The 16,540-nt window shown below is 35.6% G+C and overlaps 1 protein-coding gene across 1 annotated transcript in view; it reads left to right on the forward strand.

Moving 5' to 3' along the window:
- The window catches only part of LOC107740282 (N-terminal EF-hand calcium-binding protein 1-like), a 45,477-nt gene that overhangs the window by 11,783 nt on the left and 17,154 nt on the right, over positions 1–16,540 (forward strand). Inside the window, exon 3 of the mRNA XM_016552661.1 lies at positions 13,883–13,991. Within this exon, the coding sequence (XP_016408147.1) occupies positions 13,883–13,991 (109 nt within the window). The remainder of the gene's footprint in view (positions 1–13,882; positions 13,992–16,540) is intronic.

Consider the following 16,540-nt stretch of genomic DNA (forward strand, 5'->3'; position numbering starts at 1 on the left):
ACTCTTGCTGTTGCTAGTGGAACACAAACAGATCTTCTTCAGACTTTTGATTGCTTCTCAGACTTGAGCACAGTTTGAGACACTGTTGAGATCTTTATCTGCCTCTCAGTTAATCTTATTGCTGTCTAGGATACTACTGCGATGTTAGTCAGTTCACATCCTTCTTTCCTATGGATAATTTGGATGCTGAACTGAATTTGCTTTGTCATTTCTGGGAATGCTAATATTGCAAAAAAACTTTGCATTTTTATTCAGAATGCATAATATCTGTGAGAGTTTGAAGCCTCAGAGTAATCGGAGTCCATCAGGCACATGTGCAGGTGGCCCACTGGTTAATCTGAGCCGGAGCCAATGGCCAGCCTTTCACGAAATGCCTGTTTATTCTTCAAAGGCCTGTAATGCACGAGGCGGGAGAGGGCGAAATGAACAGAACGATGCACTGTCCAAACAAATCAGAAATGAGTGGCTGTCAATGGGGCAGCACAGTCCCTTCAGAGGTCATTATCATTGTTCCAGAATGCCAATTACCTTCTTGCCACTTCAATCATGCTCTCATCATGGCCAAGGACGGAGAGAAACTGAAAAAGAAGTGGAGTGCGAGAATATAAGAGCGGCAGAGAGAGAGAAAGTGAAAGAGCTGCGTTTGTGCTGTGAAAAGCCATAGTTAGTGGACTTTGCTAAGGCTGCATCAATATTACTACTGCTCATAGTGAGTTTAAACAGACCTCTGACATTACATGATGTTATCTTTGCCATTTTACTTGCTCAAAATGCGCAAAAAGAGGTGGAAAAAAACACAGATGTACATCGAAGGAGGGAGCTGAAACCAGAATATCAGAGAGTTGAGAATGGACCACCTATCAACCAATCAGAACACCTTAGTGACCACCTTGATGACCCTAGCAACCACTTAGGACAGCATAGCAACTACCTAGAACATCATTGGAACACCCTAGCAACCATCCACAACACCCTAGAAACCACCTAGGGCGTCCTAGCAACCACCTACAACACCCTAGAAACCGCCTACGGAGAGAAACTGAAAGAGAAGTGGAGTGCGAGAATATAAGAGCGGCAGAGAGAGAGAAAGTGAAAGAGCTGCGTTTGTGCTGTGAAAAGCCATAGTGGGCTTTGCTAAGGCTGCATCAATATTACTACTGCTCATAGTGAGTTTAAACAGACCTCTGACATTACATGATGTTATCTTTGCCATTTTACTTGCTCAAAATGCGCAAAAAGAGGTGGAAAAAAACACAGATGTACATCGAAGGAGGGAGCTGAAACCAGAATATCAGAGAGTTGAGAATGGACCACCTATCAACCAATCAGAACACCTTAGTGACCACCTTGATGACCCTAGCAACCACTTAGGACAGCATAGCAACTACCTAGAACATCATTGGAACACCCTAGCAACCACCCACAACACCCTAGAAACCACCTAGGGCGTCCTAGCAACCACCTACAACACCCTAGAAACCGCCTAAGGCATCCTAGCAACACCCTAGCAACCACCTACAACACCCTAGAAACCACCCAGGTCATCCGAGCAACACCCTAGAAGCCACCTATATGACATCCTAGCAACCACCTACAACACCGTAGAAACTACCTATGACATCCTAGCAACCGCCTACAACACCCTAGAAACCACCTAGAGCATCCTAGCAACACTCTAGAAACCACCTATGACACCATAGCAACACTCTAGAAACCACCTATGACACCATAGCAACACTCTAGAAACCACCTATGACACCATAGCAACACTCTAGAAACCACCTATGACACCATAGCAACACTCTAGAAACCACCTATGACACCATAGCAACACTCTAGAAACCACCTATGACACCATAGCAACACTCTAGAAACCACCTATGACACCATAGCAACCATCTACGACACCATAGCAACCGCCCACAACACCCTAGAAACCACCTAGAGCATCCTAGCAACACCCCAGAAACCACCTATGGCATCCTAGCAACACTCTAGAAACCACCTATGACACCATAGCAACCATCTATGACACCATAGCAACCGCCCACAACACCCTAGAAACCACCTATGACATCCTAGCAACTATCTAGGACACCATAGCAATCACCCACAGTACCCTAGAAACCACCTGTGACATCCTAGCAACTATCTAGGACACCATAGCAATCACCCACAGTACCCTAGAAACCACCTGTGACACCATAGCAACTGCTCACAACACCCTAGCAACCACCTACACATCCTAACAACAATCTAAATATTTGTAAATATTTCCCAAGTCGAGTTTCGTTTGATCAGCCATTGATGGATCAAAAAGCGTCGATGCAGTGAGCTGCTGGTGTCAAACTAGAGCGCGGTTGCTAAGTAGAGCACTGCGTTAGACGAATGGGAAATAAAAACAGAGTTTGGCTGCTATTCTCCTCTTGAGAATAAACTGAGCTTTTAGTCAAGCTATAGCTCTCCTGTGAGGATTTCCAGCTCAGCGACTTGAAGGGAGATTATTTAAAGATTAGAAGCTGAGTTAAAACCAGCCCGTCCTGCTCACACTAACCTTTCTAACTTTTCTGGGTTGTGGTTGTTAAACTTTGAAATTTCACTTTGAGGAAGGGATTATACTGATTAGGGCTGCATAATTAAGTTTAGAGTATTAATTAAATATTTTCATTCAAGGCATTTAATTTGTACATGAATGTGAATACCACCTATAAGCATTTGTTTTGCTTTCTGTCCTAAGAAGATATGCTGTTCACAACCAATTTTACTTCCATAATCACATTAAATGCAAAAAAAAAAAAAAAAAGTATTATAGTTATAAAATAGTTATTTTAGAATTATTTATGTAGTATTATGGTATTTATTCATATTTTTTAGTTTTAGTTTTATATCACATCAAATGCAAAAAAGTGTTATTTTACTATTATAAAATGTGTTATTTTAGAATTATTTATATAGTTTTATGTTATTAATATTTTAATTTTTTCAGTTTTCAGTTTCATTTTAGTTCAAGTTTTAGTAATTTTGTTTTGAATTTTTATTATTCTTTATATTTCTATTTAGCTTTCATTTATTTGTATTTTGGTTTTAATTTTAATAATTTCAGTATTTTAACTTAAACTTATTTTATTTCAGCAGTTGCCAAAGCTCCATTTCTAAGATCTTTTCTTTTCTTTTCTTTTCTTCTAAGTTTTTTAATTGTTTGAATATATGCTAAAAACATGTATTGTGTAAGAAAATAAATTTATGGGCATGTTAAGGGTTAGTTGGGTTATTTAAAATTTAAAGCATTCATCAGTGGCAGATTTAGACCATTGCTTGTTAATTTCAATGCTGTAATGACAAAATACTTCATTTATTTGTATTTTGTTTTTAATTTTAATAATTTCAGTATTTTAACTTAAACTTATTTTATTTCAGCAGTTGCCAAAGCTCCATTTCTAAGATCTTTTCTTTTCTTTTCTTTTCTTTTCTTTTCTTTTCTTCTAAGTTTTTAAATTGTTTGAATATATGCTAAAAACATGTATTGTGTAAGAAAATAAATTTATGGGCATGTTAAGGGTTAGTTGGGTTATTTAAAATTTAAAGCATTCATCAGTGGCAGATTTAGACCATTGCTTGTTAATTTCAATGCTGTAATGACAAAATACTCGGCTAGTTAACAGTTATGTACATTCAAATAGTTTCCGGTGTTTTTAGAGTCACTATAAGTCAATTATTGGTAGTTTAACTTCATGAATTAACATTCATCTGCAGCCCAAAAACTGCTCAACCAGTGGTGCAAATTTGGGGCGGGGCTATTTGTTTGACTGTCCAATGGCAGACAGGGAGCAGGGCCGAAGGGGCGGTACTGTTTGTGAAACCTGTTTGAAAACAGTAATTATTTTGCAGTTTTGTTTGCTCCAGATTTGCATTTAGATGCTGAAGCTTTTACTGCTTCAAAATTCTGGTTGTAGTTTGTATTTTACTAGCTGTGTCACCCCACAGTCGTCTGTGTTACATAACAGAAGCGTATTGCCTGAAATAAAGTCTGTTTGAGCCCATCACTGCCGGCCAATCGAGTGACAAACGGCACATCAAGCGTGTCTGACGGCCCCTTCAGCAGGGCCCGAAATACTGGAGCTGTCAGCACAGACACACACAGAGGGAAAGAGAATGTAACGAAAACGGCCTCAAAACAGGCTGTGAATGCCCACTGCGACTGTCTCTTCACATACAGCCACCGCATTTCCCTTCTGCTCTTCTGCATCGTCCTTCCCCAAATCAGGCGCTTTGCAAATTTTCTAGCTTTCTGTCTGTGTATTCATCATTTCTCCGTCCTTTCTCATCCTCTTCCTGCTGTCTCCCCTCAATCCCTTCTTTATTCCTCCCTCTCTCAGTGTGTGTTTCTCTCAGCGCTCAGACAAACAGACAGATTGGGTCGTGTTTCAGAGTGTTTGTCTGCTCGCGTTGCATCTGTTGACTCAATCTGACGGCGCTGCTGGTGGAGTTAGCGGCGGAGCAAACCTCTCAGAACTGGAGAGGAAAGATGAGTGTGTTTATGAGGATGCCGAGGCTGAAAGTATGGGTGTGTGAAACTGACAAAAAAAATCATATTTGTTGTTTTTTTGTTTTTTTTATAATGATAATTAAACAATATTTGACTGTGCGGATTTAAGCCTGGCATAGATAACTAAATATGGCACAAAAACCGCCAGTAGGTGGTGGCAATCCCTGTCTTAAAGGGTTAGTTCACCCAAATGCCACTCACCCTCATGTCGTTACAAACCCGTAAGACCTTCGTTCATCTTCGGAACACAAATTAAGATCATTTTGACGAAATCGGAGAGCTCTCTGACCCTGCATGGATAGCAACGCAACTGAAATGTTCCCAGACCCAGAAACGTGGTAAGGACATCGATAAAACAGTCCATGTGACATCAGTGGCTCAACTTCAATTTTGCGAAGCTACGAGAATACTTTTTGTGCGCAAAAAAAACAAAAATAACATAATTTATTCAACAATTCTTCTCCCTGAGTTACCGTCTTCTGCCATTTTGGAGAGTACCACGACGCATGTGCGCGCTTTTCCCAGAACGTAATCAACGTAATCAGCGTTGTTTATGTTCAGCATGCGCGTGCTTTCTCTTGAACGTAAACAACAAACAGTGACTGGGAACATTTCAGTTGTGTTGCTGTCTATGCAGGGTCAGAGAGCTCTCAGATTTCATCAAAAATATTTTAATTTGTGTTCCGAAGATGAACGAAGGTCTTATGGGTTTGGAACGACATGAGGGTGAGTAATTAATGACAGAATTTTCATTTTTGGGTGAATTAACCCTTTAATGGGTGATTCATTGAATCATTCATTAAAACGATTCGTTCAAAATGACTGATTCATTTAGAAACGAAGCAAGTGACTGTCATAATGAATGGATCGTTGAATCACTGACCCAAATGATTCAAAATTAAAATCACATTTGTGATTGTGCACACATGCTGATATTCGGGAAAGCAGCACTCTTGCTTGTGTGATATTACTTAACTTATAAATATAAATACAAAACTCCATACAGGGATATGTTTTGCTTTCATAACTTCAATTATAAGGACATTTTAGCTATATTCTAATAGGCTTCATTATCCAGTCAATGCTTTTGGACACTCAAGATATTTTTTTTTTTGCAAAATGAGTGACATACGTGTTAATGTCAGCTCGTACATTGTTAAAACAACAATTATGATATTATCAAAGATGATAAATATAACTTACCTAGATGAATGTCAGGAAAGAGGAGAAATTACGATTATATTTAAAATAGGTGAATAATTAATTAAATAATAAGTAAATAATTGTGGTGTTTTTAGGGTCAAGCATCATGAATGATTCCTAAAACATTCAGACTGATGAGACTAGGGACCGATAAGCAACCATCCAGAATCCTTATATTGAGTAATATTAGGTTTTATTTTATTTTTGTATTATTGATTATTTTTCAAGGTACTGCCTTTCTTACCTTGAGTTTAATTTTCTGTAAAAATTGCCTTTTTTTCAGATCTGTTCTGAGTAGTAAAGTTTATCTGACAGCGATACTGAGATGAAAAATTACATGTAAAAACAGCAATTCTCCAGCGAGAGCCACCGAATGAGAAAGAGCTTAAAGAAGCAGATGACTGGAGGTTTTGTGCTGAAATAAAGCATCGACTTGGCAGCTCGCACAAAAGCCAGAGAATTTTCTGTAAAAATTGCCTTTTTTTCAGATCTGTTCTGAGTAGTAAAGTTTATCTGACAGCCATACTGAGATGAAAAATTACATGTAAAAACAGCAATTCTCCAGCGAGAGCCACCGAATGAGAAAGAGCTTAAACAAGCAGATGACTGGAGGTTTTGTGCTGAAATAAAGCATCGACTTGGCAGCTCGCACAAAAGCCAGAAACTGTCCTGTGAAATCCAAATCTAACTTTGTCTCTCTTGCATTTCATATGAAAGAATTTCCTTTGAACCAATTCTTGAAAAAAAAATCAGTTTCTGTGTACAAAGGAAGATAGTGGTTCTTTTATAATGTGCTTTAACTATTGAAATTCAGTCGTTTTTGCCTCGTGTGGAACTAAAACTACTTTAGGCATAAAATATTCATTTGCAATACCATCGCAGTGTCTCGTTACTGCAGGGTAATTGTGTAACTCATACATAAATGAATAATTATGCATCTAAACTGCTCATAAGCTATTGAAATGTCATCATCTTGGACTTTATTTATGTTTAACACATTCATTTAATGCATGCATTATACGTGCATGTAGCTTTAAGTCTGACCACCTGCTGCATATTTATTTCAATACACTCTTGATGATTTACTGACACTTTCAGCTTGTGTTCATGCAGAGATGAAGAATGAATTATAATTTTCTCAGTTTTATTCTGTCAGACCTTCAATGCACAGAATGAATTTCTCAGAAAGTCTCCTTCACACTGACATTCAGCCGTTTCTCCCATTGTGACAGCTGTGAGATGTAATATATTTTTTAGCCTCAAAGAAACTCTTGGCAATTATTTTGGATCCTTACAGCGAGGGACAGACGTGGGCAAGAGAAAAGAGTTGATTGTCTGCTATTGACCCGCAGGGTAGGTTCTGGATGGACTGCTGGGTCGGTCCCCGGTGAACACCTGGTGACTTTTGACACAATCGCTCATGGAGATTTTTACTCTTTTTAAGGTATAGTCAGCTCCAAGCCATTGGAGAGCAAATTTACCAGTGTGAAAAATATTAAACTCTGGTACAGAACTAAAATACCTGGTAATTTTGTCTTACCATGAAATGAAAACTAAACTGTAAGTTAAAGCAATAAGCCAAGAGATAATTTAGTGGTGGTTTTGAGGTTTGCAGATGCATAGCATCTTTGTGTGTTAACGTAGAATTAGATTGATGTGATTTTTTAGATTTTGTTAGTGTTAAAGGAATAATCCACCTACAAATGCAAATTTGCTGAAAATGTCTTCCCCCTCAGGCCATCCAAGATGTAGATGTTTCTTCATCAGATTTGGAGAAATGTAGCATTACATCACGTGCTCACCAATGGATCCTCTGCAGTGAATGGGTGCCGTCAGAATGAGAGTCCAATAAAAACATCACAATAATCCACAAGTAATCTTCACGACTCCAGTCCATCAATTAACGTCTTGAAAAGTGCGTGATTGTAAGAAACAAATCCATCATTAAGACGTTTTTAACTTCAAACCGTTGCTTTCATAATTATCCATAATAATAATCCATAATAACACTTCCTCCAGTGAACAAGATAGACTGGAGTGGTGTGGATTACTTGTGTATTATTGTGATGTTTTTATTGGACTCTCATTCTGACGGCACCCATTCACTGCAGAGGATCCATTGGTGAGCACGTGATGTAATGCTACATTTCTCTTAATCTGTTCACATGAAGATACCTGAGCAAATTTCAGCATTTTCAGCACATCTTCATTTTTTGGGTGGACTATTGAGGGGCTAAGATAATGAGGGACGAATTTTGTGCTGGTACAGCGCAACGGCACAAATGTTTTTTTTTTTTTTTTAGGATGAAGTCAAGTAGCATCAAAAGAGATGAGTTTTCAGCTGTCGCTTGAAATAAATGGTGCTGTCAATGTTTTTAAATGTTTTTTTAAATACCTAAAACCCATAAGTGTTTGAAAAGCGCAGATGTGTGTGTAAGGGGAAAACAAATGAGGCTTTAACAGAATAAATTCCTGAAGTAACTGTAGCAGATGACGTTCTATCACGCTGCTCCACCCTCGCTGAAGGAAATGTGTTTGAAGCACAGCATGGGCTGGGTGGGAAACGCTTAGGAAGATGCATTAGAGTCTGCTGATCCCCAGACAACAACACAGAATGGCACATTAGTTTGAGACTAAATAAGGCAGAGCAGCAGGGAAGATAAGAGTCTCCTGAGAGCCGAACGCTCCTCTCCAGTGTCTCCATTAACCACAAGAGCTGCTATCCAGCGGTCTGCGGCAGATTGGAGCTCTTACTGGACTTCAGATATCTCTCAGAATTAAACTTTGACCTAGAAATGTCAGGCGATGTTAAGGCAAGAAAACAAAGCAAATGTTCACAATCCATAGATGACCAAACTCGAGCTTGATGCTCATTTCCAATTTTCATGTTTAAATGTGATTGAGGATGTTTTAGATGTGGCCTGAATCAATCAAAAAAAAAAAGCACAATTTACCATGGCATGTTCATCATAACATCAAACAAATATTCATTACATCACACAAATATTTTTAATATAAAATTTCATATTTTGCATATATTGCATTTTTGTGCATATTGCATATTTTGTTATTAAATTAAATGATTTCTCCTTTTTAAATGTATGCATATTAACAATTTAACTTATATTGTCCAGTGCATTTGTCACAACATTTGAGATGTAATGTACATAAATATATATTTTTAAATATAACAGATTTTTTTTTAATATGAACATTTAAATATGTTTTTGAATATACACAACTGTTCAAAAGTTTGAGATCAGTACGATTTTTTAATGTTCCTGAAAGAACTCTCTTATGTTCATCAAGGCTGCATATATTTAATCAAAAATACAGTAAAAACAGTAAAACTGTGAAATATTATTGCAATTTAAAGTAACAGTTTTCTATATATACTAAAATGTAATTTATTTCACATGATCCTTCAGCAATAATTCTAATGTGCTGATTTGTTGATCAATAAACATTTTGGTGGTTTATTTTTATTTTTACTTTATTATTTTTTTAGGATACATTAGTGCATAAAAAGTTAGAAAGCATTTATTTTAAATAGAAATATTTTGTAACATTATAAATGTGTTTGTGACTTCTGATCAATTTAGTGCATCCTTGCTGAAAAGACTTACAAAAATCATACAAACCCCAAACTTTTGAATGGTATCATAGTATTATATATAAAAAATCACTTTTATCACTTCTGTGTAATATTTCATATGGTGCAAACAGATACATATTTAAATTATTGTAATGAAAGTAAGCCAGATTGGTATTGAAAATGGTATTTGTATTGATTTTTGCTGTTCACAATTAAATAAAAACAGATTTGGGCCACATTTACCTGTGTTGTGAATGAAGCCGTTATGTCTGATATTTGTGCATAATGCAATTAAACGACCCACTAAATTTCTAGTATGCAAATGTGCTTTAGAGAGTTCTCTGGAGAGAAAACTGCAATCTTTCTTTCTGCTCTGAAAGTGCTGATGTTTCTTCCAGCGTAATTAAATTTCTGCTCAAAACATTTTTTAAGTGCTTCTTTGGCTGGTTAGTGTGTATTAGTGTGTACCCATAGACAGAATGAAGAAGGTGGCACTATTTGGCTCTGAAGCAGAGAGTCTGATCAGTGATAGCCTACCGTCTGTTGTGAAGAGACTGAACCCAGATGGCCGTCAAATTTGCTCTTGAATGAATTGGAGACGTTGGACAGTGTTCTAATGCGCTGAATATGTCCACTGTCTCTGAGGCTCATGTGTAATTAAGTATCCATTTGCCCACAAAAATGTACACTGTAAAAAATGATTGTGATTTTAACAGTAAAAGACTGTAAAATGCTACAGTAAAAACATGTTAACTGGTTAACAGTAAGTTTCCATATACTATATTCGGTGAATAAATGTAATTACATTTAATGTAATTTTACAGTAAAATACTGTTAAAAATACAGTTTTTGGAAGTGAAAAAGAAAAAGTCATTGTATAATTTACGGGGTTTAGTGTTTGTGTGAATGACACTGTGTGCACTTTCTATATATAAGAACTACCCTCCTCAGCTCGCAGACAAGCTGTTTGTGATGAGCTTTGGTTCATCATGTGACTTTCTCATAACCACCAGTTTTTGGTGGTTATCAGTGCATTACAATAGTTCAAAACAGATATTAGTACTTACATATGTTGGTTTATTAACATTACATCAGTTAATGAAATACGGTATTTTATTGTGAATTTAAGTTAAGTCTGTAAAACCTAAAATGTTGCTACCATATTTTTTATGGTGAAGTTCTGGCAACCACAGCTGCTGGTATTTTACCGTGTATTTTTTACAGTGTGTAGTTTTTAACTTAAAAAACATTCAAACCCCCTTTGTGCGGATTTGTGAATCAGATGGTTATTTGATGTCTTGCTGAGATTTATATCAAGTGACCTGTTTCTGCGTGGTTTCTAGGTGGTTTTCTTTCTGTTTTATCATCCACCAGGTGAGAATCGCAAGTCTGATCTCTTACAATTCACCTTTTCAACAGAATCAGTCTGATTATTGTTCTTTTGATTCATCCATTAAAATGTGTGCTTTATAAGTGATGCTTTGAGTATTTGACTTTAATTTCCATTGTATTTTTTCTCAAAGAGGAGTGAACTGATGCTCTCGTCTGATCTCTGGCCCTGGAGACAAACTGCTTCTCATTGCAATTTCTCTTTCATTTATACCTGAAACTTTTCTCTGTTCCAATATAAAAGTTCCCAGAGGCGCAAACTCAGGCTACTTTATATATCACTGTAGTAAATGATAATAACTTCCTCTGAATCTCACTCTAATCATATTTAACCCTTTAAAACCTACTGGATCGGATTTGAGACGCAATTTTAGGCCTGTAAAAATGATCAAATATTTGCTGATAAACCTGTTTCACACTCAATCTACTGGATGCCTTCTGTCGTCTGATTGATATTTTAGAGTTAAAAGTCTTTTAGTATAATACAAACATCTTTTGCTGTCAAATCTTGACTGATTTCGATCAAGTAAACATCAGAATAACTGCAGTAATATCTCCAGATGAACTCTTACTGGACTGAAGCAGCTCAGCTTTACTTGATTCTCCATCAATCATGTTTTAGAGTCTCAAATCTGATCCTCAGGATCTTTTGAGGAGCGTTTGTTTCCAGAAGCTTTACTTTCACTGTTCCTCAGCGGAGGAATGATCTTCACAAGCCTCCAGAACATCTCACATCTTCTGAGGAGCCTTTATTTCTTCAGCTCTCAATCATCAATGCATTATATGTTTGGATCATTTAAATCTCATCTTACTGAGACATATTATTGCAGATATAGAGTGACCACTGATATGTATATGCATTTTTTTATGTTTTAAAGATCTCGTTGATTTACATTACAAGCATCAGTATTTCATTATATAAATATCAGCATCTGCACCAAATTGTATATTTTTGCTCAGTTTCATTCTCTGAATAATATTGAGCTGTTATTTTCCCTCCATATTCTCACTATATCAGACTATATGAGCCATAAATACCTGATGCATCAAATATGATAACAAAAACACATATTCAAACTTCTCTTTTCTTTTAGATTTTATCTAAAGGTTCAATAAACTGTTCCATAAAAAAGTTTTTTCAGACTATTATTTCATATGTCAGGCTTTTAAGGGTTAAGAAGATTATTCAGAATAATTTTGGCATGGATTTACACAGGCATTTCTCCAGTATTTCCTTCAGAAAACATACAAATCTTGCAATATTATTTTCTGCACACCATTTTCTCTTAGGCTAGTAGATATAGGCTTTTTCAGATCTTAGACACCAGAGTTTTCCTTTCACATTCACATTGTGGAAAGTCATTCGCTGCCCCTGACGTCAAGCTGAAGTGTCGTCAAACCTCAAATGCACAACTGGAGGGCTATAAGCACCTCTGGTGTCTTTCAGGAGGCTGATAAATGTCAGAGTGTGCTCGAATGCTCAGTGACGTGCTCACTCAGAGAGGAAGTGATTTAGACGATCTGTCAGCCATGAATGAGTGCTGTCACATACTGCCGCGTATATTTCTCTTTGGGCTCTTGATAGATGACACCTTCTCCACTTTACCTAATAATAAGAGCAGATGCACTAACGGCAGATGGTAGTTCACATATCAAGGTTGATCTACGACATCTGCCGTCAGTAAAAAGCATTGCCAGGTGTTCATCTGACCTAATAAAGACGCTCATCGTGGGCTGAGACGAGGGGTGAACGCTGTCTCAACCTCCAGTCATTTCACTGATTGTTTGATGTATGTTGCATGCAAAACTGGAAAGATCTAGTCAACATTGCAAGCTCTAACCAGATTGCATTGCAATTTTCAAGAGTTAAGGTGCACAGGTTTTTGTATCAGGCCATCAGATAATCAAATTTATTTCATATTGATCTTATTTCAACTGTTCATTGAAATCTGCATTACTTTTGCATGGACACATGTTTCCACAATTAAATTATATTTTATGTACACAGAATTTTTTGTACTTAAACTGACTCCTAAACATCAAGTAAGAACAAAACAAACTGTGATTGGTTGCTTTGCATGTTTATTTCTGTCTAAATGGGTATTTGAAATGTATTATGTATTGCAACTCATTTATGAAACTCAATGCTATTTTTCTAGTGCAATTAATGCACTTAAGGCATTACTGCTTATAGAAGGTTGGCTGTAAACGGAATATTATTTTGAAAAGACTTTTGTCTACAGTTTTTATTGATCATCATGGCAGCAGTAATTCATTGAATGATGATCAAATAAATGATGCAGAAGCGCGCTAGAATTGCATCTGGTGTAGTCAAGGACACTTTCTGCATTTTAAGATCAATTCAAATGTTTTTGTGATGCTGTACATTCACATTAAACTCATCTGGTTGTTGCATACTAAACAAGATACTGAGATGACATTATGAACAATTGTGAAGTGAAGATATTATAAACAAGTGAAGAAGAGCTCATTTCCAAAGTTTGCAAGGTTTGTGGCATCAAATCTTTAAAAGATTCAGTTTTGTTTGAGCAAATAAACTAGATATGCACAAGCAGCTGTTTATCGAATTCTGTACTTTTTTTAAACCCACCCCTAGACAGCATGTAAAAGCAAAACAAACTGTGATTGGTCTTTTTGCATGCCCATCAGCCAGTCTCTTCCTGTCTAAATGTGTGTTTTTTGTCGGCATAAACTGCGGTGTTGACCTTTTATGTTGATAATAAAAAAACAGCACTTTTTGTTTTTATTTTGATTTAGATTTTATTAGGGCATTACACTTCATATGAAGTCCAAACAGATTTAACACTTCCTTAAACTTTACTGAGAAACAACTATTTAATGGGAGCAACATACAAACACAGATTTACACTAAAGCTAATTTTCTAAAAAAAAAAAAAGTGTTTCTAAACTAGTTGTTCGTGAAGTATCGACATAGAATTTATGCTCTAAAGGCAAATAGAAAAATATTTAGATGACACTTTAACGATAATTAGCATTTACACCAGCTATACCAGTAAACATTTTGATGCATTAAACCTTTTTGTCGCAAAAAATCCTTGGATGGAAACTTGGCAGCAGATTCTCTGATTGCTGAATCTCTGTCTGATTCCTCTTGTGTCTTCTTGCAGATGACGGGAAGCTGTCCTTCGAGGAGTTCAAAGCGTATTTTGCAGACGGGATACTGACAACTGATGAGCTGCGGGAGCTGTTCTACTCCATCGATGGACGGCAGACAAAGTATGTACTTTAAACATAACAAACAAAAGGACCAATTCACAAAAACTATTCTTTATTTTCAGTAAGCATGCTTGATAATTTCCCAAAAAACATGATTGTGTCATCTTTTATTCAAAATGTAATATTAAATATTATATTATACGATTATAAAATTATTTTATAATTATTATATATTTTATTATATTAATTATATTATACTAATTATTATAATTGTTATATATTTTATTATATTATTTTTTAATTTACATTTTGTATTTTTGATAGCAATAAATCAACAGTTTGCAATACACATTATAAGATAGCCACTATGCTACATAATATAGATTTATGCAGATTATCTACATCTTTGGTTTTGGATCAGGATATTTTTTATTTCATTTATAATCTGAATGCAAGACTGTGATATTTCTAAAAAATATCACAAAAAACTGCCAAATATTATTATATTATATTATATTATATTATATTTATGCAATTTAGGCTTATTATATGTTGTAACTTATTTACAAAGCTTTTTGGTGCAATTAATGCGCTTAATAATTAAATATGGCATTATATAGAAGGCTAGCGGTAAACAAAATATTATTTAAAAATTACCTTAATGTATATTTTTATTGATCATGGCAGCAGTAATTCATTAAATGAGGATCAAATGGTATAGTCCAGTAGCCCACACTATCTGCATTTTCAGATCATTTGTTCGTGATGCTGTACAGTCACTTTAAAGTCACCTGATTGTTGCATCCTCCACAAGTGCCCTGCTAATTATTTATGCCTTTTTGCATCGTTATCTGATTTGCATAATTCCTTTAGCGAATCAGGTGCTAAAACAACGCAAACGAAGCGTGCAATCAGTGGGCGCAGTTCGTACTTCGTAAACTCTCCCTGTAGTTTAGCCTTTGAGTTTGGGTGACCTGTATCCATGGCAACCTTACATTTTCATTCCCTAATTAGTCGCCTTTCAGAGAGGTGTGATTATATTGCGCTGCACGCCGTTGCTTTTTGAAGCATCTGCAGCGAAAACGAACAAGCAGCCGAACGTCGACGCGCAGGAGGATCAAAGTCTAACCCGAGGTGGCGTGTGTGAATCAAAGCATTGAGAATTGTGTTCCAGGAAGCCAAGGCATCGACAGAACAAAGCTGCAAATTTGACTCCACAAAGAACTGCATTGCAGAGCTGCGACACACACATACACACAAAGTTCCAAGCTCAGATTTTCCTCTGAAAGTGGAGCATGGTTCTGCAATCAGTCAGAATGGTCACTGCGTAATTACTGCATTCAGATGCCCAGAGTAAATTAGTCTAGTCAAGTTAGAGTCTAAAATAGGTCTGCTCCATGCAAAGCGTGCATCTCGACTCTTTTTAAACAGCTCCTGTCCTCATTATGATGTTGTTGATTCGCAGACCGCTGGGAATTATCTGATGGGATAATGAGATCACTTTTTCTTTATGCCACGGATAAATGCACCTGCTGGAGTTTGTGTAAGTGGGCACGAATTAGACAAATCCATCTCAAGCGTACTTTTAGAAACTTTAAATCAAAAGATTGTGCGATTTTACCCATCTAACCAATATGCAAAGGCAATATATGTACATATATAAAATTTCCATTTATGAAATATATTCAAATGAAGGAAAAACAAACATGAAACATAATAGAAATTGGAAAATGTAATATATAGTATCTAGCCTGGACTAAAACCCATCAATACATGTTGATATTATATAAGTAAATATAAAACATAGGCATGTACTTTTTTTTTTAAATGTAGTACAAAAATATACATAAACATACAGATTTTTGTATATATTTCATTTTAATAAAGTTGCATATATAAATAAAAAAAATATATATATATATAGTTGCTACAAATAGTTGTTTCAATACCATATAAAAAATCATTATATATTATTATATATTATTAACATGTAGCTATACAAATTTTACTATGGGGATTTAATATATGTTATAAAATTATATCTTCATCTACCCAAAGAATGCACATATGTGAACAATATATATATATATGTATATATATTTTAGGGATGCACGATATAGAATTTTTGCCGATATCCGATATGCCGATATTTTTCAACTCATTTTTCCTTTTGTTTGGAAACAACACCAAGTCTCTCCTGTGCAGAAATTATAAGCAAAATATTTTAAATTTTGGTTAGTTTTTTACAAGAACTTATTTGTTAGAATTAAATAAACAATAATGAAGGGTTTTTGACAGTACATTGAAGCTTTGAAATAACTATAAATAAACTATATATCAATCGCTGTATTTTTCCCCCAGAAAGATGCAGTGTTAACCATAACATTTTATTTTAAGATTTAACATTTGAAAAAATAAAACATTAATGAATAAATCAGTATATATAAAACTATTTAATTTACAAGTGTCATGTTTGTGATGTTTGTGATATGTAAGCTATAGATTCTGACCTTTAAATCAAAACATAAATTTTTTTTTATGACATCAATTACTGCTTTATTTAATCAGAAACACAGTCTAAATGTTATTTGTGTAGGCTATTTTACTTT

This window comes from Sinocyclocheilus rhinocerous, unplaced genomic scaffold (assembly GCF_001515625.1).
Source record: "Sinocyclocheilus rhinocerous isolate Xijiao unplaced genomic scaffold, SAMN03320098_v1.1 scaffold795, whole genome shotgun sequence".
Taxonomy (NCBI): Eukaryota; Metazoa; Chordata; class Actinopteri; order Cypriniformes; family Cyprinidae; genus Sinocyclocheilus; species Sinocyclocheilus rhinocerous.